Below are 23871 nucleotides of genomic sequence, written 5' to 3' on the forward strand. Positions count from 1 at the left end.
TCCCTATAAACTCTAATAGAGACACTTCAAGTGTTGTGGAGCTTCCTCTATCCAGCTATTAATGGAAATGATTATATTTATTGCCTCACAAAATCAGTTACAAGGAAACATACCTAGTTATACCAAACAAACCACACCACATACCTTCCATTGTATTTGTGAGCATGCTGGCTATACTCATTGCTCTTTGCCTTGCACTGGGATCTGTTAAGTAGTCCATAGGAACATGGTAAGAACTTGAACGTCTCTTTCTTAATTCTGTTTCTGTAGAGGTGCCCTGAAAATAAAGTGATGATAAAATGGGTTATAATTATGTGAGTTGACTTAAAAAGTAAGTATTGCATTGGTCCAGAGGTGCTCAACCTTTTGGCTCCACAGACCAGATGAGAGGCGCTGCATGACCAGGTTCCACATGGACTCAGCTGGCCCCTGCATGCTGGGGTTAGACACCAGGGTCCTGCATAATGGGATCAGGCTCTGGGGCCCTGCATTGCCTCTTCCCAGTCCTGGATGCCAAATCTGAGGCCTTATACTGGGGCCCACACTTGGGGCCTCAATCTGGCCCCACATGCCCAATCTAATGCATAGGGTCATGTCCTGAGGGGCTCCCCATGGAACCATGGGGAGCATCATGGGCCAAATTTGACCCATGTACTAAGGATTAAGCACTTCTGTACCAGTCCTATAAAACAGTGTTTGTTTCAAGGAAAATAAAGGTCAGACAAGTTCTTATCTTCTGCACACTGATTTCATGTGAGTCCTACTTCTAAAAGGAATATGTATGAATGATTAGCTTTAAATGCATTAACCACATAAGGATTACTCATATTCTTAAATAATTTGCTGAGTATGTGCTTAAATACTTTGCTGAATTGGTACTTAGAAATTGATTTTGCATGTCTGTCTCCATTTTTTATTTTAATGACATTTTACTAATTACATTTTAATTTATGTTTTTATTTGTATTCAAAATTTAATCATTAAAATTTGAAAAAGTTGCACAAAAATTTTACATTGAGCTTTGTAATTTATCATTTAAATTGCCATTTATATTTAAGTGGACATACTTTTTATGAATATGCCTATGCACAGGATACACAGACAACTTTGTATGTTCATGAGGTATACATGTTTTCTTGGAATAGATTAAGTTACTAAAGTTTTGTTAACACCTACATTTTGAAACCAACATAAAAGGACAAGAATTATCTGAAAGTCTTGAAATCTATATAAAATATAATTGAACTAAGAGTAAGTATATTGAACTAAGTATATTTCCTGTAAGTATATTGAATTAAGAGTAATGCTACCCAACTAAGATATACTGTCTCTTCAAAAGTGCTACATATGGTTAATGATAATTACACCTGAGTTTAGTTTGTTCCACTAGCTTCATATAATTTATTTATTATTTTTGTAACTTTTGCCATTATATCTGACATATGAGTATAGCACTTCCCAATTAAATCTTCAATTAGTATAATGATAGCCTGGATGAATAATAAGGTCATATATTTTGCATATTGTATCTATTAAATAGTTTAGCATTTTATCTCATTAATTGTTATAGGTAATAATATGTAATTACAAGGATTAACATTTATTCTCATATATATAGTTTAAGATGGCTAGAAAAAAGGTCAGTTTTTATCCTATTTATTTAACAGACTACATTAAAAGTACTACAAAATGCAGAAACATTCCAAGTGTGGCCAACCAGGGATCATTCCCAAGAGATTTAATTTTGTACAAACCTTGGCTTGTGCACCAAAAAAAACCTACCATACCAGAACTATTGCAAACATTTTAGGTCATGTGTAAACGAAACAAGGGGCATGTGTGCACAACACTTTAAAGTAGGCTAAATGCTTTTGCACCACTTTAATGGTGTCAGTCTTTGCATGCCTCAGTGGCATATTGCTCGATAATTTCAGCCGCTGTAGGAAATTTGGCAGTGTAATGTGCCTTAAATGTCTTGGGGCTCAGCAAACCAGAACTCTGAGGAGGAGTTTTAGCTTGCTGCCCCTACAGCTGCAGAGTGAAGCACCGGGCTCCGTGCAGCTCAGGGGCTCTGCAGGAAGCCCTGCAGGCAGCCTTGCAGCAGCCCGGGAAGGCAGGCTCTGCCCAAGAAAAGTGGCAAGCCTGATTTCCCCACTCTCCCCCCAAAGCCTGCCTCCCTGCATGAGCTGGGGACAGCCCAAGCCAGGTGCCTGTGGTTGGGTGCCTAGGGGGATGGGGGGGTGGCGCTGTTGCTGTGGAGGGAAGCATTAGCCCCTCACACAGCCCAGTGACCTCTCCACCCACTGGCAGCTCGCTGTCCCCTCCCCACCACTGGAGAGGCAGGTAAATGTGAGTTGTGTGCACAAACGTGGAGGTTTAAAGGGCCCTAAATTGAAGTGGTGGTTTTAAAAACCCACTGCTTCAATTTAGGGCCCCCGTTTCATCTACACACACCCTTAGATTGCCAACAGCCCTGCTTTATCAGGTATTACCTCTGGCAGTAGTTGTCCAGTAGGTGATGTCAGAGCAGGAGGTCCACCAACTAAAGAAACTACACCATTACAATCCACAGTACTATGCATCTTCCCATTTGCTGGAAGTGCTGGTATGGTCCTGGATGACCTACTGGCCTGGCTAATATTACTGTTGCGTCGTTCACCATGTCTGTGTGGAACAAAGAGAGAATCCCTTCTGCTCTCATTGTCTTCAAAAGTGCTGTGCTCATCATCAGCAAAGTCATTTTCTGATCCTACATCTTTTGCTCGACCTCTGAAGCTGAAAAGACTTGCTCTGCTGTTACGTCTTGGGGAAAAAAGGGAGCCACGAATGCTCAGCAAAGACTGTAGACAAATAAAAGAATACAACCATTAGCCAACAATCTTTGAAATATAAAATAATGTATTTTATTGAGCAATAGTGTTGTAAAGGTTGTGGTCATCTACAAGGAAGGAAACTCTAACTCCCTCCCTGACCTTCTTCCTCAAAACACACATGTAGGTGACTTAGAAGTATGCATGTAGGTGTCTTAGGAATATGATTAAACAGAGAACACACTTGTGACTGACAAAGACCAGAATTATTTTAACATTTAGAAAAATAAAATCAATTTAATTATAGTAAAAGCTGCTGTTTAATGTAATTGTTCCTTCACCACTCTGCATGCTTTACTACAGAATATACTTAATTTAATACACTCACTTTGTGCTGGTTTGCATGGTTGAACAAATAAAGAGTTTTATTAGGCCCCAGTTTGTGTCTATATAGGCAACTGCTAATTACATCTTAGTTTAAAGAATATTAATGTTTTCCTGGATGGTATTCATTCAGACTCCAGTCCTACAGATCTCAGTGCCTTTTAATACTTTCATTTCCTTAGGAAAGTGCTAACCAGGATCCACACTTGTAAAAACACACATCTGTTTGTGAGTAAATTTACCTACCTGGACAACCTGACTTTGATGGGGTACCAGGACAACAAAAGGACAGTGAAACAATATAGGCCCCTCTACGGGTGCAGGTAAAGGTGCAACAGGATGTAATGCACGAACCACACACTCGCACTTCCTGCCATGCCACACATGGCAGGAGGTGTTATTGTGGGATCATGCATTAAGTCCCATCACATTTTAGTGCTGGTGCAGTAGGTGCATGAGGCACCCAGCAGCTGGTTTCCCAGCCACAGGGGCACTGCCTATACATTCAAATTAAAGCTGAATAGATATCACCTATAAGTTATTACACATTTTCCAGCAATAACTTTATGTATGGTTGAACCTTTTTAAGGCATCATAGTTAATTTGAACATGTAGCCAATCTAATTTTATTGCACAAATAACCAGGTAATTGTGTAATAGATATAACATGTAGACAGGGGCCTATTGGCCAGCATACTAGGCAGTGGTCTCATTTCACCAGCAGCCTCACCACTGTCAAGTTTTCTTTAGGAATCATTGCAAAAGAGAGATTTATGGAGACATTTCAAGAAAAGTGATGTGGCTTTGTGGATTTTTACAGGAAGTTCTTTCTAGCAGGAGAGGCAGCATGGGAGACAGCCCAAAGGTGCCATTTTGAAATTTTAAGAAGTGAGTTATGGATTCTGGCATGGAACGATTAGAGGTAGGGGTTAAGAACACAAGCACTGCCATTTACTGGGTCAAACCATAGGTCTATTTTGCCCAGTATTTTATGTCACATGGTGGCAGAGACTAGATGCTGAAAGGGAAAATGAACTGGGTATGACCAGGGTTTTTTCCCCACTGTTCCTCTCTTACTTGCAGCCTGCAGCATTTAAGGTCTAAGAAGTTCTAATTCAGAGGGTTTATTCCTAACTCCCATACTCAATAGCTACGAATGCTCCTTTCCTCCAAGAATTTGTACAATCCCTTTTTTCAATCTAGATAAGCTGTCATCTTCCACAACATCAGGTAGCAATGAGTTCCATACTTTAATTACACATGGGGCTCATCTACACAAGATGCTATGTCACTGTAGCAACGAGTTCTAGCGATGTAGTTGGCAGGCACTAACCGTGATGCCACTGCTACTGCGCAGTAGGGTTGGAAATGACCCTTGCACCACTGCGACTAAGCAGTACCGATGGGTACTGCTAAGCAAGTACTAAATGACTGTGCGGTACCCACTGTGCAGTGGAGTGCATGTGTAAATGTGCCTACTGTGTGAAAAATAACTTCCTTCTGTTAGTTTCAAACTTACTATCTACTAGTTTAATTTTGTGAGAGAGTAAATAAATCCTTATTTACTTTCTCTGCCATTTAATATTTTGTACATCCTTATCATGTCCCCCTTCAAGCATCCCTTTTCTACATTGAATAGGCCTAGCCTCTTTAGTCTATCCTCATATGGCAGCCACTCCATAACACTAATCTCCTTGTTGCCTTTCTCTGCACCTTCTTTAGTTTTTCTAGATCCTTCTTTAGGAGTGGGGACCAGAACTGGGCACAGTATTCAAGGTGTGGATGTACCATGGATTTATAAAGGGGCATGATGATATTTTCTGTTGTGCTTTCCCTTAATAATCCCTAACATTTTGTTTGCCTTTTCTGATGGCTGCTGAGCACTTAGCTGATGTTTTTAGCAAATTGTCCACAATGACGCCCAGATCTCTTTCCTTAATGCAAAGCACATCATAGTGTAGGTATAGTTTGGTTATTTTGCCCAGGTGCATCACATTACACTTATCTACTTTGAATTGTATCTGCCATTTAGTTGCCCACTCATTCAATTGTGGCAGATCCTTCTGTAGTTCCTCGCAGTCTGCCTTGGTCTTTACCACTTTGAATAGTTTTGTGTCACTGGCAAATTCAGCTACCTTGTTACTCGCCCCCTTTTCCAGATCATTTGTGAATATGTTAAACAGTACTGGTCCCAACACAGATCCCTTGGGGACCCCACTGTTTACTTCTTTCCATCCTGAAAACTGACCATTTATATTCACACTTTGCTTTCTATCTTTGAGTCAATTTCTAATCCACAAGCGGATGTTCCCTATAATCTCATGACTACCTTAGTTAAAAGCCTCTGATGAGGGACCTTGTCAAAGAACTTTTGGAAGTCCAAGTATACTATGTCAAAGGAATTGCCCCAATACACCTGCTTCTTGACACCCTCAAAAAACTCTAGTAGGTTGGTGAGACGTGATTACCCTTTGTCAAAGCTGTTGATTCCTCCCCAGAAAGTCATGTTCATCCATGCGCTGAATAATTCTTTTTTTATTGTTTCTACCAGTTTTCCAGGAACAGAGGTTAGGTTCACTGGTCTGTAGTAACCCGAGTCCCCTTCAGGGCTTTTTTAAAATATGGAGTCACTTGGCAGCCCTCCAGTCCTCTGATACCAAGGTTGCTTTTAGTGATAGTCTGGGAGTTCAGCAATTTCCATACTGAACTCCTTCACGACCCTAGTATGAATGCAATCATGTCTGGTGATTTGCTACTGCTTAGTTTATCAATTTCCTCTACAGCCTCATCTACTGAAACTTCAGTTTGGGTCAGCTACACTGACTTGTCCCTAGAGAGGAGTGGATCTGGTGATGGAATTTCCCTAACATCTTCCACAGTGAATACAGATGCAAAGAATACACTTAATTTTTCAGCAATGGCCCTGCCATCCTTTAGCCTCCCTTTTACACCTTGATTCTCTAAAGGCCCAGCTAACTCCAGCAGATCTTTTCCTTCTAATGTACTTAAAGAAATTTTTATTGTTACCTTTTGTGTCTCTAGCTAGTTTCTCCTCAAAGTCTCTCTTAGCTTGTCTTATTTCAGTTTTGCATTTGCCTTCCCAGTGTTTATACTTTTTTTATTTTCCCCATTTGGATTAGACTTCCACTTTTTGAAAGAAGTCTTTTTCTGCACATTACCTCTACAACTTTACCATTAAATCATGCTGGCTTTCTTTTGGTCTGCTTTCCTTTTTTTGTTTGTTTTTTTGTTGTTTGATTTGCAGTATGCATTTGCTTTGTGCCTCATATATGGTGTTCTTAAGCAGTTCCCATGCTGCCTGACAGTTCCTCACCTCTTCAGGGGGGCTCTTTTAACTTCTGTCTAACTAGCCTCTTCATTTTGATATAGTCTCTCATTTAAAGTTAAAAGCTAGCATGGTAGATTTTCTCCCCTTCTACATGGATGTCAAACCCAATTGCATTGTGGTCACTTGCTGAGCCAGTCAGTAACACTTACCCTTTGCACCAAGTCCTATGCACTGTTTAGGACTAGGTCAAGAATAACCTTTCCTATTGTAGGTTCCAGGACTAGCTACTCCAGGAAGCAATCTTTTATAAAATCAAGAAATTTGGTCTGTGCATCCTGCCTGACGTTAGGTTGACCCAGTCTATTTGTTGTCACTCACCTAGCATTTCTAACTTACTGCTGCTGTCCCTGTCTGGGGGTCGACAGTATATTCCTAGGCATACTTTTTTTTCTATTGAAACCCAGGATTTCTATACACAAAGATATTCTACAGTACCTCTCTTATCAGTTGAAAAATCTAACCTATTTGTTTAAGTGCACTCTTTGATGTAGAGTGCCACTACTACACCAGTATGGCCGGCTCTACCATTCCTGTTTAATTTGTACCTAGTATTACAGCATCCCATTGATTTTCCTCATTCTACCATGTTTCAGAGATACTTATTATGTCAATATCATTATTTACTACTAAGCATTCGAGTTCCCTTACCCTTGATGTTAGACTTCCAGCATTAGTATAAAAGCATGTGTACTTTTTATTGCTACCTGGTTGGTTTCTATATGACCTTTTACTCATTAAGGCTAGGGACAGAAGTTGCACATAAACCAGTTTAAATGATCAGGAGTAGGTTTAAACCTGTAACAGAACAGAAGTTCAGTGCACTTAAACAGCTTTCAGAATGGCCAAAACTGGTTTAAGATAAACCTGGTAGAATGCAGTATCAGACTTCACTGATTTAGGTCAAACCAGTTTATTGAACTTCTGTCCCAGATCCCCTCCCAGTTCAAGTTAACTCACAGTTTTCAAGCATCCCAGGATTCTTGGCAGCCCTGGATTGTGCTGCCTGCTCCAGTGGACCAGGGTGTGCTCCACCCCTCTGTTCCCTAGCCAGAGCACTATCACTCTTCTGGCTGGCTGAGAGGGTGGGGGAAGCCCTCACCTGCCCAGCACCAGACCCCCAGCCAGGTGCTACCCAGCATGAAGGTGGGAAAGCCCGAAGCTGGGGCTTGACTCTGCCTGTCCAGAGCCGGAAGTCAGGCTGCAGTCCCTGAGCCATGCCCCCTCCTCAGCCTCCAGGCCAACTAAGGAGGGAATGGGGGGAAAATCCACTCCCCCCCCGCCCAGCAGGCACTAGACCCCCAGCCAGCTGCAGCCCAGTGTGGGGGGAGGAGGGGAAAGGTGGGGGAACCCCACAGCAGGGGCTTGACTTCACTGCCCAGAGCCGGGAGCCAGGCTGGAGTCCCCCCAACTACACCCACTTCTCAGCCCCTGGGCTGACTGAGGAGGAAGCATGGCTCGGGGACTCCAACCTGGTTCCTGCCTCCCAGCTCCCTGCTCCAGGCAGGGGAAGTCAAGCTTCCATTGTGTACTTCCCCTCCCCCACACTGCACCGGGAGGCACCTGGCTGTGGGTCCAGTGCCAGACCAGAGTGGTGGGTTTCTCCCCCCACCCTCTCCTTGGCTGGCCCAGAGGCTGAGGAGGAGGCTTGCCTTGAGGACTCCAGCCTGGTTCTAGGTGGGCGGACTCAAGCCCCCACTGCAGGCTTCCCTACCCCCACACTGGGCAGTACCCAGATGGGGTCTGGCGCTGAAGGAGGAGTGGGAGGTGGGTTTCCCCCCACCCTAAAGTCTAATATTAAGTCTGGAAACAGGACAGGGGAATCCCCTCTCTGTACGAGGGGCAGGGCTGAGGGGACCCTGCCAGGGACAGGGAACCCACTTTGAGGCTAGGGAACCTGGCCAGCCTCCAGCTGGAGGGGCTGTTTCCCCCTGGGTGGGGATCACAAGTGTTTGGGTGGAGTGTGCTGGGTAAGCCAATCAAGGATGAGCCCTGCTCAGCGGTATTTGGGTGCTTTTGGCAGAGGCTGGCAGGCTGGGAGGCATGCTTTATTGCCCCACGGCTACTGGTATGGGCCACTGCAGGGGTCTGGCTGCCTTTCTGGTTTCAAAAGTGAACATGAGTTCACTTGCTTATTGGTTCGATCTATGCAGTTTAGAGAAACCTGGAAAGATTAAAACGTTTTATCCTGGGGCTTTTTGACTCTCTATACTTAGCCTAAAGGTATTTGCTTGTGCACTAATTGTGAATTAGATGTGATAAGTACAGTGATGTAGATTATGAAGGGCTAGAAGGTGAATATAAATAACTTACTATTGGTGCAATAAGGAAAAGGGAATCAGTGGGGAGACACAAAGAGAATACTGATATGTTAAAAGCTGCAGGCTATAAAAGAACTCCGTTGCAGCATTCTAAATGGATATGATGGGCAAAACTAAATCCAAGGAAGAAATGTATGAAAAATGACATATTTTTTTACCATGTGGGTTCATTTTTTGATTTTTAATGAAAACAAAATCCCTCAAATTCTAACCACATAATCTGTCAATTCAAGTATTTAAACTAGATTGGTTCCTAACCATTTGTAATTGTTTCTGTGGCACCTTCTGCAAGAATAAGGATATTAATTTTAGTAACTTACTTTACAGCAGTTTCCATGACAAACAGCTTATGATGTAATACTCACTGAATGTAACTGATACTTTCACTGTACCTGGTGAGGAGAAGAGAACCTCTTTTCATATGTCAATCTGTTGCCTTCAATAGAAAATCGGAAGCCTTTCCTTCTGATACTGTCTTCTGATTCAGATTTGTGAAATTCTTCCTCATCCTTTCCCTCTCCTTCAGATTGCTCCTTCTGCTTTTTTTTCTTTCTTCTGTTCCTCCTCTCTTTAGCACTCTTTGAACTCAACTTTGATGCTTCAGAAGAACTTTCAGAAAATCCAGCTATGCCACCTACTCCACTGAATTCTCTTGAATCGGCTGCTGCCGCCACTGCTGCTGCCTGTATGTCACAAGGTTACATGCAATTAAAATCTACACCACTAACCTTTTTTAAATGTATTATTATTTCAAGTTGCTTTTTTATTGGTAGTGGATTCAAAAAGAAAGTACTGATTCCGCCTCACTGAGTCTAGCATAGTGATTCTTAACCAGGATGTTGAGGATCTTTTGAAAATTGCTTTGAGGTGTGAGGACATAAACAGGTGTGAGGGTTAAGTGCCAGTCCAGGCTTGTCCTTCCCTTGTTGTTCCCCTGCCCCCATTGCTTCCCTCCCACTACCCCAGCCCTTTGCAAGGAGATAAGCACTGTTAATGAATACATTAGTTTTTGAAATAGGGTGCTGCTCAGTTCACAAAAGTTATAGATCATTGCCTGGAGGCTAAGAAGGTTGAGAACCATTGGTCTAACAAATTGAAGAAAGTATCATTCAGACAAAGTGCCAAGAACAGTAATTTACCAGCAGCCCATAGTCACTTACGGTTCACCTGAGCCACAGAACGGCCACTGGTCCAGTTTCTTTGGCCAATGGCACACAAAGGAATGCTACGACTAGTGTTCACATCCAGCTACCTCTGACTCCAGGCAAGCTGATCAGGTTCCTATTTCTAATTGGGCTTGACAGGGGCTCCCTTTGATACAAGTCTGGGGTAAGGTTTAAAGTCAGGCCTATAGAGCAACAGGAAGAAGTCTTAATCACTTTGCCATCAGAGCTCTTTAGTACATTATAATACAAAACAAAATCTGATATGCTATCCCTTAACTGGACATGGATAGGGAATAGGGTGGTTTCAAGAGAAAATTGGAAGGGCAGTTCAAGAGAAAATTGCCCTTGTTGAAGCAACAAGAAAGTAATCTTTTTATTGGTATTCTTAGTAACAGGAAATAATATTTCCAAAATTAGGTTTTGTTAGGGTCTATATGCAATTTTGGATAGTCTCCAACCCATTTGGGAACTAGTATAATACCTGATGGTATCATCACCATAATACGGGGCCTTACAAGGATTGAGTTAACCTTTCCATAGCTTTCCATAGCAACCCTGGTGCTTTTCAACTGTTTGTGGAGCATTTGATAAAATATTAGGTTTTTATAGAGTGCAGTCATCACCAATGGTTACTTAAAGGCATAGTTCAGCTTTGTCTTTAGCAGGCCACATACTTAGAAGACAGAGTTTAACTTCAGTTTTAGGTAACATCTGGCCAGGTGAACAGTGTCAGACAATCAACTAGCCCACTAAAGAGCCAGAGGGACTTAAAAAAAAAAAAGGGGGAAAGATGCTTCAATGTACGAAACAAACATGATACAACATTGTACCAGAGGGGAGTACTGTCCGTAAGTTCACTTGTTATTACATTTCTTTTAGGTCTGGGACTCTAATCTAGTTTTCTGCCCCAACTGGGAGATGGAATGGGTGAAAAGATGAAAGGGTGAAGAGAGCCAAATGTTCCCATTTTCACAGCAAAATACCTGTTCTGAGTTGCATACGGGTAAATAATGAGAAATAATTTATTTGGATGTCATTCATGTAGCAGAACCATCAGTTTCCATCTCTCTACCTGAGTCATTCTTTAATAGATGTGTCACTAATCAACAGCTTCAGTGGAGCCTGTAGTATAAGGGGTGGAGGAGAGGACAAGATTCCTCCATTGCTCACCATTGAGCTAAGGGAGTGTTTGTACAAAGGGAGTAAATTACTACTGTGAAAGGCGGGCTTATTCTCATATGCAGCTATATAACAACAGGACACAGTCCTGTATTACAGGAGCAATTTTCCATTACAAAACTACCTGAGCTTCTTCCTGTTGTTTTTTCAGCTGTTCAAGCATCTGTTGAAATTCTGCCTCTTTCTGTTCTGCTTCTTCCATGGTTGCTTGGTTCTGTTCTTCATAGGCCATGGCAACAACAGCCAGGATTAAGTTAATCAGGTAGAAAGAGCCCAAGAAAATTACCAGCACAAAAAATATCATGTATGTTTTGCCAGCAGCTCGTAATGTCTAAGGGGGGAAAATGACATTAGCAGGTTTTTAATGATACTCTATATTACCTATTTCTATAGCACTTTTGAAAAAAAATCAAAATAACTACTACAGTAAGAGCTCCTGTCCCTTTCACACTTAGGATCATCCATATCCATGTTAAGTTAATGACAGGATTTGACCCTTGAGGAGGCAGCATGTCAAATGGATAGGATATGAGATTGGGCATCTGACCTGACTCTGATATATTCTTACTCTGTGAGAGTCATGAAGTCCACAAATCTGGACTCATTTATTTCTCTGCACAGCGGAGAAAATAATTTTTGCCCACCTTTATGAAGCAGATTTATTTTATTACTATTAAAAATTAATATTTCTGTAGCCTTGAGGAACATCAGTCATGGCCAAGAGCCCCATTGTTCTAAGCAGTGTACAAAAAGAAACAAAAAGATGGCCCCTGTTCCAAAGTTCTTAGGGAGATATGGATGAAATCACCGTGTAAGTGCTATGTCTATGTAGAAGAGATGCTGATGACATTTATTTGAATAGGACCTCACCAGCTGATACAGATTCTCCCAAAAGTCCTGAGTCATCAGTCGAAACAGTGACAAGAATGCCCAGCTGAATGTATCGAAGCTTGTATAGCCATAATTGGGGTTTCTACCAGCTTTCACACATATATATCCTTCTGGACATTGACTACAAAAGAAGAAGAAATGTTATTTTTAACAGCTACCTAAAATAAATATATATTGCTAGGAGGTCACAAAAAAGTTCAGGAGTCAAGGTTGCCAATACTTGGTCATTTAAACATAATGACATCAACTAAATTTTTTCTCTTTAAAACAACTCAAGAAGGACTGCTGATAGATTAAGATAATGATACAGTTTATTTACTTTCAAATTTTCCATCTTTACTTAACAGCATTTCAATACCTAAATAATAAAATGAATTACAATCTATCCCTGGGGTAGGCAACCTCTGGCATGGGTGCCAGAGTGTGGCGATTTGGGTGGTGAATTCACCACCCGATTCAGTGGGTGAATCTCCGAATCTGAATCAAATCAGGAGACCCTTTAACCTCTCCAAATTTTAATCAGACGCTTTGAATCAATTCAGAGAGATTTGGAAAGATTAGTCGATTCGGACATAGTCACAGCTTTAAATGTTTTTTCTACATACCTCAAGTTACCAGGCGGCTTGTCAATGCTGAGATGGTGAGGCAGATGGAGCATCCCACAGGAGTGCAGGGGGGCTCCTAAGTGTGCTCAGCAGCAGACCCAGAAGTGGACCAGAAGCACTTCCAGTCCACTTCTGGGTCCACCGGGGAGCGTGCCGGGGAGGCGCCCCCATGCCCCCCAGCTTGGCAACTGGTGCTTCCTGAGTCTGGGGGGCACCCAGTGTCCCCCTGTGGCTGATTGCTGAGCTGGGGGGGGACATGGGGGAAGCCCCCCAGCAACCTCCCTGGCAGACCTGGAAGTGGACCAGTACTTCTGCAGTACTTCTGCAGCCAATGGCGGAAGTACTTCCGGTCCACTTCTGGGTTCACTGCTGAGCATGCAGGGGTCCCCTCCCCGCACTCCTGTGGGAAGCTTCATCCCATCCAGTATCACAGCATTCACAAGCCGTGCCTGGTACCTTGAGGTATGTAGAAAAAACATTTAAAGCTGTGTCTGTGGTTGAATCGCTGATTCTCTGAATCAGCATTGAATCTTCAGATGTGGATTTGGCCGAATCGAATCAGGGACAGTGATCCAAATCAACAAATCAAATCACTGTCCCCGATTCAGACTGAATCCAAATCTGAATCAAATATGGCCCATTTTACACACCCCTAATCTTTCGCTTGCTAAATAAGCATAACACATTTAGCTAATACCACTGAAAATTCAAATAATGTGAATGTTGATATTCATACATTAAATATTCAGATAAAAGACATCCGCACTCCAAACCATGGGGATTTGAAACAACACAGTATGCTAGATACTGAAATATCAAGAACAACTCAAGAACTTGAGCTGTTCTATGTTGAAGATTTATATATAACAATTTTTATGATGGAAAATGGTCCATTAGAATTTACTGTCTTACCCTGCATCTGAGCCATTGCCGCACAGCAGAGCATCATTTTGCCCTTCCAAAAAGTAAAAATGACCTGTTTAAGAAGAGAAAGTGAAAAGAGTTATCTGAATGCACTGAAAAAGTGTCCTTAAAGAAAAAAATTATTTAAATCTAAATGAAAGATACAGAGTAGTAAAACCTTTTGTATTTTAAAGAAAACAAATGTAATCACAAAACAAAAATCACAAATATAATTACAGTGGAAAAATAATTAGAAATAAGGAAAGGAATGTATAGACTACAAGCAAAAGATTTCCTATTAGGTCTAAAAGCTAGTTTTCCTTTAGAGAAACAGAAAAGCAGTAGTACATTAGAACCTCATTAAGTCACACAAATGATCAAGAGATAATAGGATTACCAAATCTGTCAATTTTGAAAATAATGGAATAAACACTGAGAAAAAACAAGAAAGCTGAATCAATAAAGAAATGTCTTCATACATTTCCATTGATGGCATTTCATGTTATTTATTTTAAATATTTCATAGCAACCTATTTTCTTCAAATACCACAGCAAAATAAAAGTAAGGGAATCTTAGCAATATGAAAACTCCAATATCAGACTCCTATGTGTGTATGTGTGTAGGACAGAATTACTGGGCTAAATTTTAATACATTTAACAAAATTTTGATACTGGATAACTAACACACGAGATCCTTACTGTGCAGCAGCTCGTTACTACTGCAGTGTAGCATTGCCAGGAACAAACCATGATGTGACACTAATGCACAGTAGTAATGAGCTACTACACAATAAGCATCACTAGGCAATTGTGCCGGGATGCTACTGTGTAGTAGCATTAGTTACTGTGCAGTCATTTAGTCCTTGGTTATGCAAGTACTAAATGACTGATCAGTAACAACTGCATGGTGGGCATCTCATTTATAATATTTCCAGATTATTTTCATTCAAAAATGTGTTCAGTCCTCTAAAATGCATACTAGTGAAATGACCCGCTATCAAACGGCTTGGTTGTGTAACCTTTATTCATACTGATAAGCACTTACTTGTACAAATGGTCTTCTTCGCTAAGGGCAAAAATTACACATGAACTGGTATAAATAGTTGGAAACCAGATAACACAACAAGGATACAGACAGCCAAAAAGCCTGAGGGTGAATCGATTCAATCATCACAGGTTAATCTAAGCTGTGTAGATTGCACCCATAAGCAAGGAAACAGATATTCAATTTTGCTTCCAGAAATGCAGCCACATGCCTGCAGTGGCTTAGGTCAGAAGCCAGAGGGTGCTAGAATACACCTCCCTGCTCGACTGGAGCAGACAGCTTGGGCCAAGGCTAGCTCACCCATCCCACCTTGCAAGGGAGGTGCAAAGCATCCTGGGATTCTGGGGGACTTTGAGTTAACTTAAATCTGGAGGGGATCTGGGACAGAAGTTCAAGAAATTGATTTTACCTAAATCAATTAAATCTGATACTACATCCATCCAGGTTTATCTTAAACTGGTTTAGGCTATTTTGAAAGCAGTTTGTGTGCACTGAACTTTTGTTGTGTTACAGATTTCAACTGGTTTCTGATCACTTATACCAGTGTATGTATAATTTCTGTCCCTAGCCCAGAAGTTCAGTGCACATAAACTGTTTTCAAAATGGCTGAAACTGGTTTAAGATAAATTGGGATGGATGTAGTATCAGACTTCACTGATTTAGATTAAATTGTTTTATTGAACTTCTCTCCCAGATCCCCTCCAGATACAAGTTAACTCACAGTCCCCCACCATCCCAGGATGCTTTGCACCTCCCCCACACTCCCCCCCACAACATGGGGTGGGTAGGTTAGCTTTGGCCCAAGCTGTCGCCTCCAGCAGAGCAGGGAGGTGTGCTCTAGCACCTCCCAGCTTCTGGCCTGAGACACTGCAGGCATGTAGCTGCATTTCCAGAATCAAAAGTGAATGTTTGTTCACTTGCTTTTTGGTTCTATTTGTGCATCTTAGACAAACCTGCAAAGATTGAATTGATTCAGCCTTGGGCTTTTTGACTATCTGTACTTAGCCCTTGTCACCAATGGGATTACTAGGTACATAAATGCTTGTTAATATGAGTAAAGATTGATTAGTCTAGATTAAGAGGAAATTCTCATCAAGGTGGAGAAATATATGTTGAAATTTCTAATGGAAGCAAAGGAGATTGATATGCATTATTTGAAGTCAGCAGAGTTTCAATATTGTCCTAGGGCTGCCAGGTATAAGGAGAAGGGTGATTACCTAGATGTGTAAAGAAAAACAAGGTATCTGTTCTTTGTAGACATTTAGGTATAAAGTTGCATTGCCTGTGTGCTTCATGTCAGAGGAATAGAAACTGGACACTTTTGTCTCGCAGAATCTGCATTTTGCAGAATAAGGATATGCCAAGATATCATCTGCTTTGGCCACAAGGGGTAGACACTAGGGCTGTGCAAAATTTAAGCAGCTGTTTCATTTAGTTTTGGATTTGGACATTTCGGCGGCTGAAACACCAAATCTGAAATGAAATGCAAGGCTCTGAAACAGCTCCGAAATGAAACAGATCCATCCGAAACATTTCATAAATGTTTCATAAACGTTTAGGATGTTCAGACTGTTTGAGAAGTGGGCTTGTAGGGAAGAAGAGGGATGGGGAGACGGGGAAGGACTGATCCAATATTGATATCTGTAGCAGGCCACTAACAGCGATCTGTCCCTGAGGTCCCTTCCAATCCCAGTGCTCTGGGGGAGGAACAGAGAAGCACCATAAAAAGCTGTTCGTGAACTGCTCTCTGCCATTTTGTAGCTGTCTATGTAGCAGCAAGAGCATCAGCAAAGAGTAGCACCTGTAAGCTTACAGCTTGGTAGTGCCTTCCTACCAAGTTGTAGCCAATCCTTTCCTATTGACCCTTACCTACCCTCCCTATTGTTATCCCTTGCAATTCTTTCTTCCCCCAAAATTCTGTTATTTGTTCTTCTTATTTCCCCACCCCTCCAAACAAAATGAAAGCAGTGCTTTGCCTGGCAGTGTCTCATCTCTGTGCACTGCAGGAAAGCACTACACATACATTACATACACACACACACAGACACACATTTTTTTCCAGCACATAAAATGTGAAGCGTGCTGAAAAGGCAGGTGCCAGGTCTTTTGGTGGAAGACCCAGAGGAGGCGTAGGGAGAGCTGTGAGTTCCCCCTCCCCCAAACTTAGATGCACCCTCTTTCCTAGCACTAGCAGGCATAAAGCTTCTGGTGCTAGTGGCAGCAAGGAGGTGGCACCAGTGCCTGCATCTGCACTGCCTCCAATAACACCAGCCATAATAATACCCCCTAGCACCACCAGCATGACAAGCAGCACCAGCATGACAGTCTCCTCCACCCCCATTTCAGTTCCCAGGCTGAGCCTTTCAGTGCCAGAGGAGGAGCTGGATGTGGGAGCAAGGGACCTGAGTGCCCTAGCAAAAGAAATTCTGGGGACCAAGGTAGAATCTGAGTTTGTGCTCCACTCGCTCCAAGTTCCCCTAGAGCCAGATCTCCTTCCCCGGAAGGCAGTTTGGAGGAGCTTGACATTGAGGTTGTAGAAGCAAGTGGCTCAGCTGAGTCAGCTCCTCTTGTTCTTGTGCCTCTGCCTGCTAAGAAGGGGGATCAGGCAGGATCCACACTTGCACCCAAGAAGTGAGGGGTAGTATGGTGTGGGATCATTTTGAGGTGGCAGATGATCCCACTTATCCTATCTGCCTGCATTGCCAATGCAAGACCAGCTGAGGCAAAGAGGGGAAACACTTCAGCACCATGGGGATGCTGATGCATCTCAGGAGGCACCACCCCCTTGCTCCTCCTCACCCTGGCACCAGTAGAAGTATGCCCAAAAAGAAGCCCCCCTCTAGCTCCAAAGCCCCTACCCCCAAGAAGTAGAGGCAGGCCACCCTGGAACAGTCTAAATCCAATGTCTATATTGAGTCCATGCGTTTCTGTATCTAGGAGGTAGACGAAGTGAAGTTCATACGTCTGTCTGTGAAAAGTGGTTTGTAAATTCCCTTTGAGGATCAGGAATGAGAGACTGGAGACAGAATGGTTTTCTTGTGAGAAATGTGCCCCAACAGGTAGTTGGGTATTCTTGTCTGTAATAGATTCTGGTGCGCAGTCTGTGGGGATACTGGAGATATGTTAGCAGGTTTTGCATTTCTTGTCATGGCATGGTCTGGATCCATTGGGTGTGTTTTGGGCTGTAGGAAGTTGGCTTCTGGTGATGAGGTTATTGAGGTTCGGTGCTTGTTTGAATGTACAAACCAGTTTTTACAGACAAGCCTATGAACTTCACTTCATCAACCTCTTAGATACAGAAACTCATGGACTCAATGTAGACATTGGATTTATGACACACTACAACCTGCCTCACATCTGACTCCCCAAGTAGCAGGTACCTCTCCACTTTTACCTGCTACATTCCCCTTCCACCATGAACGCCACGTGCCCCCAAGGCTGGGGGGTCACAGAGACCACCCGCAGGTGGTGCTGGTGGTGTTGGCAGCAGGGGTGTGGTGGCAGTGAGTGGGGAGCTCCTGCGGCAGGGGTGTGGGATGGCAAGCACCGACCAGTGGTTGGTGACCACCCACAGACACTGCCAGCAGAGTCGGTGGTGACAAGTGGCGATCGGAGACTGCCCACAGATGCTGCTGGTGGTATCAGCAGCGAGGGGGCAGGCGGTGAGCAGTGATCACCCACAGGCACTGCTGGCAGTGTCATGGCACTTTTTGCAGGGGGTGCACCACCAAGCACCCCCTACACATCGCCAATGCCTTCCACCCCCTCCCCCCAGCCTGTGTCTCACCCCCTGACACCTCAATTTACATTTTCACTGACTGGTTTTCTTGCCTGCATTGCATGCCAACCTCTGGCTTCTTTACTATTCCTTCCATCCAGAAAGAGCACACACACCAACTGCAGATGCTTCCTCAGCCTGATGAAGGGTTTTTAAACCCGAAAGCATACAAAGAAGAATTTCTCAACTATTCAGTTGGTCTAATAAAGGATATCAGATAGACCCTAAGAACCTTGTCTGGGCTATGTCCTTAGACCAACACATCTACAACCTTCACCCCTTAACACACACAAATTACATGAGTTTTGCTTTCAACAGTTTGAGGTGTAGTTTCATAGAAACCCCTGCACCACTCTGTCTGATGCCTGGAAGGCCTCATGTCCACACAAGGGGCTATGTATGTGGCAGGACAGGTGCTAATGAGGGTGGCCATTTAATGCCCCACTGTCAGAGCTGGAGGCGGCAGTTTAGTTTCTCACCAGCCAGCAGGGGAAGAACATCTCTTAAGCAACATAGTGGAATAAGGGGGGTATGCCTCATCTTAAAATGCCAATGACAGTAAACATATGTTGGATGAATGACTACAGAAGTGCTTAGCTTCTGGCTTAATAGCATTATAATACTACTGAACATGCTAGGAGTGCTGTTGTAAAAAAAAAGATCCCACCTCACCAGCCAAAAAAATGCAATATAGGCACTTTGTGGTATGAACTGAGGATGTGCCCAATGCTTCTCTCAGGCTCAGGCATGCTTACTGGGCATGTTCCAAGTGTCATTGTGCTAGCAACTACATTTTTTCAGAATTTGGCATGAGTGGTCAAGAAAGTACATTTTCATTTACATTTTCATAGCAGCACTCCCTAGCATAGTCAGAGGCACTACAGGCATGCTCTTTGTGGATGAGGATTAGCTAAAGATCAATCTTAAAAAATAAAGATGTATTCTTATCCCTGATCAGTTTCCTGTCTTTTCCTTAAGTAGAACTATTTACCTTAACTTTCTTGTTCAAAAGTCGTCTTGCAATGGGGAATCTCCAACAAATGTAGAACTGGCACAACTCTTGCTACAGATGGCGTGTCAAGGCAGGTAGGGGAAGTGGCTAGAGTGAGATGTGCTCTGGCTATCACCAGAAAACAGATGGTCCCTTGGGGACCACTGCCAGCTGGCATGTGATTGGTCACCCAGGGGCCAGGGCTGAGCAGAGAATCAAGGAATTGCAGCCAGCCCTTGACTGTGTTTCTAGACTGCTACAACCAGCATAAGCTGAACACAGCAGAAAATCTGGCCTAGTATAAAAGAGGGACTATAACCAGAATGTCTGTTTCTACGATCCACTGTAAGAGACCATCCAATAGCTATATTTAGACAGGAATGGGCTACAGTGATATGGGTCCTAGCCAAATTCAGGATTCTGAAGACCTGTATTCACTTCCATGCTCCAAAGGAAATTTTCTCTGGGACCTCACACAAGTTAATCAGGGCCAAATTTTAATACATACTGGGAATGTCTACATGAGATGTTACTGTGCAGTAAGAACAAACGGTAGCCCACATTGGCAGGCACTAACCTGCATGAGGCAACGCTACCACATAGTAATAATGAGCTACTGCACAGTATCTCATGACTACTGTGAAGTAGTGTCTGAAAAAAACCATATGCAGATGCTACTGTGAAGTAATGCTGGTTACTGCGCAGTCATTTAGTACTCAGTTATAACTGCACAGTCTGCCACTCATGTAGACACAAGCACTGAGACGTACAGATAGGAACCTAGTGATACTTTCAAAAGCATGTAGGTTCCCAGCTCCTATTGATTTCAGTGTAGATGAGTTCCCCACCTATTAAATGGGGATAAAAAAGGGATAAAGCGGGACTTAGGGAACTGTAGATCAGTAAGCCTAACTGTGATCCTTGAGTACACTCTGGAACAAATTAGTGAACAACCACTATGTAAGGACCTAGAAGATAATAAGGTGATTAAAAAACAGCTAACACAGGTTTTTTACAAACAGAGCACACCAAATAAATATTCTTTCTTTGCCAGGGTTACTGACCTAGTGGAACAAAAGGAAAGAGTAATGTGATTCATCTTGATATACTCTGACATGGCATTTTTATGAGGGAACTTAGGAAATATGGCCTAAGGTATAATTATTATCAGGAGGATGTACAACTGGTTGAAAAACCATTCTCAGGAAGTAGTGCTCAATCCCAAGTTGAAATGGGGTAGAATCTCAAGTGGGAATGTATTGGGCTTGCTTCTATTCAATATTTTCACAAATGACTTGGAAGATGAAGCAGAGCATATTTACAAAATGTGCAGATGACACCACACTGGGAAAGATTATGAGCATTCTGGAGAAAGCAATATCAGAATTCAAAATAATGTTGAAAAATTGAAGAGATATGTATAGATCAACAAGACAAAATTCAATACAGGAAAACTGAAAGTAATAACCTGAGGAAGGACGAATCAGAGGCACAATTATAAATGGAGGATAACTGGTTAGTCAGCAATACTGCACAAAGAATGCTGGGGTGACACTCTTGCCAAAAAAAAGAAAATGTCACACTAGAAATACTGTATGCAAGAGATATGAAGTAATTTTCCTGCTCTACTTGGCACTGGTGAGACCTCAGCTGGAGTACCATGCCAATTTAGGCCACCATGCTTGGAAAGACTCCAGAGAAAAGCAATCAAAATGGAAGTTCAAAAAACATGACCCGTAAGGAAACATTAAAAGAATTGAGTTTGGGTAATGTTAAAAAAAAGAAGACTAAGCAAGGGAGGGGAGGAACATGATAAATCTCTAAGTGTTTATAAAGTGGATCCTGCGAAGTGGATGATAATGAATTATTCTCCGTGACTACTAGAGCTAGGAGAAGCATTCAGCTTAATTTGCAGCAAAGAATAGTTAGCTTGGATATTAGGAAAACCTTGCTAATTCAAAGGGTGGACAAACATGAGAGCAGCATACATCAGGATTCCAAGACTTTCCTTAACTGGAGCTTTTTAAGAAGATATTGGACAAATTTCTGCCAGGGATGCTGCTGCTTCAGTAGAAGGGACTGGACTAAATGGTTTATTGACGTCCTTTCCAGACCTATATCTCTAACAGTTTATTATTCCATGGTTATTCTGTGGTACACTGTGGTTCAGGAGACAAATATAGTAAAAGGCTTTGAAGCACTCAGTTCCAGTTCCACAAAGACACTTACACACCTGCCTAGATGTCTAACTTCCAGTGAAAATCAATGGCAAACAGGCACCTTATGGGAGTAGGTACCAAAATATACCTCTCAGTCTGGGCCTCAGTTATTTTACTGATGGAGGCTGTAAAATACCTAAGGTAAGATCTAATTACTAAGTAAATTAAACCATTAAACATAATGTAAAATCTAACAGAACATTATGAAAATGAGCTACTACCTTGACAGTAAACAAACTGATGAGGACCAAAGGAGTACTGCTCCTAACAGCAATAAGGGACAAATATTTTCAGAGTTGTTCTACACTGATTTTTTTTCTTTAGCTTTTTAACATAACAGTTAATGGCCTTGACCAGCGGGTTGATAAAGGAAAATACGTCACATCATTTTCACTGTAAGTCATTCTACAAATGATAAAGTACTAAGGACATTGATGTGTTAGACCTTCTGTTTATTTACAAATCAGTAACAAATGAACACTTGTGTAATAGACAAACATTTCCTTATTTCTCCACATTAACATGTACCAGGAGGAGTTACAAGCACTCCCCCTAGAACTACCTTGAACAAATTTGTAAAGGGAAATTTTGACATGAGGTGATGATGATTTTTTATGCGAAATTCCAATATTATGTACAGGACACATCTACATGTGCTATTCAGGCAAAGCAATAAACTGTGGAGCACATTGCACTGGAGTTTATTACTCCTGGGAGCCATGTTTAAATGTGTGCCTGAGACCACAGCATGTTGAGCTGGGTCAGAGAAGCCCTAGCTGGCAGAAGGCCTGGAGGGGTCCGCCTGCCAGCCCACGGCTGCTCTGACCTGGTACAATGTGCTGTGAAGGGGCGTGCTGGAGCACAAAGGTTCTCCACTGAGGGGATAACCAGCAGGCACCCCATGCACTAAAGCACCCTCGTGCCTGAACCAGCCCCGTCAGCATCTACACATGCATTACTGAGGAGTAAAGAACTCTGCTGCAGATGAGTTAATCAGTTCCCTCCATCCTAATAGTGCTGTATGTGTAGATGGCAATGTTTAACTGTAGAGCTAATTAGGCAGCTCTGCAGTAAATGTCTCATGTAGACATGCCCACAGAAAAAGGAAAGAAGCTTCATCCAAGCCTAACAGCTCATGGGGTAGTCTGGTAAAACCCAGCCTGAAAGACAAGGGGGAACATCTTTTGGCAAGAGCCCAGGGCAGACTAAAACAGAGCATAAATACCTTGAGAGGTAGGGGGGACACTTTAACTGCTCTGCCACTGTGCCCTGTACACAAAGCTACCTGATATTTTTGTAGATGTTTGGTTGCATCTGAATTATCGAATATTTTAGGGGGGGGGGGTTACAGCTCTAGGTCTGATTAAAGAACTTTAATCATAATCAAAAGACAAGACCATGCTATTATATCTTTCAGGAAAAAAATGGAGTAAATATAATTAATTCTTACTTGTATCTTCAATGTACTCATCCCAGTTAAACGTGCTCACTGTTGCATTAACAAATGAACCATTTTCACCTATTGTGCTGTTAAAGTAGGAAATAACATTTATTTCAAAAGTTGAGTTGTCTGGAGGCCACTGCAAGCATTTATGCCTCAAGTTGCCCATGAATAGCTGTAGCCCTATTAGTGCAAACACACTCAGACAAAACACAGTCAGGATCATTACATCCGAGAGCTTCTTCACAGACTGAATTAGAGCTCCCACAATAGTCTTCAAGCCTGCAAGTAGAAAGGATTTTTTATTATGATGTTAAACAGGTACTCAACATATAAAGTACCATGTGATTTTTCCTGACAAGATAAGATTTTCATGCAGAATGACAACTAAATGATACTAATGTTTGTGATACAGTAAATTATGTGAAAAGCCTGATTGCTTGTGAAGATGAATGAAAAGCTGTAAAATTATGTTAATTTGAGACTGTGTGTGGAAATAAAGAATACATATTTCCAAACACACTGTTTATGCCAAAAAAGTGAATTTATTATTCATGCTACATCTTAGATCTACATAGAAAAAGTTCCTTGTTTTTTTTGTTGTTTTTTTTTTTGCTGATGCCTCTTGCCCAAACCTTTTAATATATTATCTGGCTTTAAAACATTCTGTAGTAGTAAATCAAATAAAAAGTTCATATTATACATGTAAAGTTTAATAATATGGCAACAAATCTTTTACTAAAGTACAGTTAATCGTTTGGTTTGGAGAAGACAGACATCTTTAAAAAAAT

General features: G+C 42.1%; 1 protein-coding gene across 1 annotated transcript in view; it reads right to left on the reverse strand.

Moving 5' to 3' along the window:
- The window catches only part of SCN2A (sodium voltage-gated channel alpha subunit 2), a 104681-nt gene that overhangs the window by 54951 nt on the left and 25859 nt on the right, over positions 1–23871 (reverse strand). Inside the window, exons 7-13 of the mRNA XM_006029477.1 lie at positions 23090–23362; positions 13615–13678; positions 12077–12218; positions 11331–11537; positions 9254–9544; positions 2493–2840; positions 145–277 (exon numbers count right to left, since the gene is read on the reverse strand). Coding sequence (XP_006029539.1) covers positions 145–277; positions 2493–2840; positions 9254–9544; positions 11331–11537; positions 12077–12218; positions 13615–13678; positions 23090–23362 — 1458 coding nt within the window. The remainder of the gene's footprint in view (positions 1–144; positions 278–2492; positions 2841–9253; positions 9545–11330; positions 11538–12076; positions 12219–13614; positions 13679–23089; positions 23363–23871) is intronic.

The sequence above is a fragment of the Alligator sinensis genome, unplaced genomic scaffold (genome assembly GCF_000455745.1).
Source record: "Alligator sinensis unplaced genomic scaffold, ASM45574v1 scaffold738_1, whole genome shotgun sequence".
Lineage (NCBI taxonomy): Eukaryota > Metazoa > Chordata > Crocodylia > Alligatoridae > Alligator > Alligator sinensis.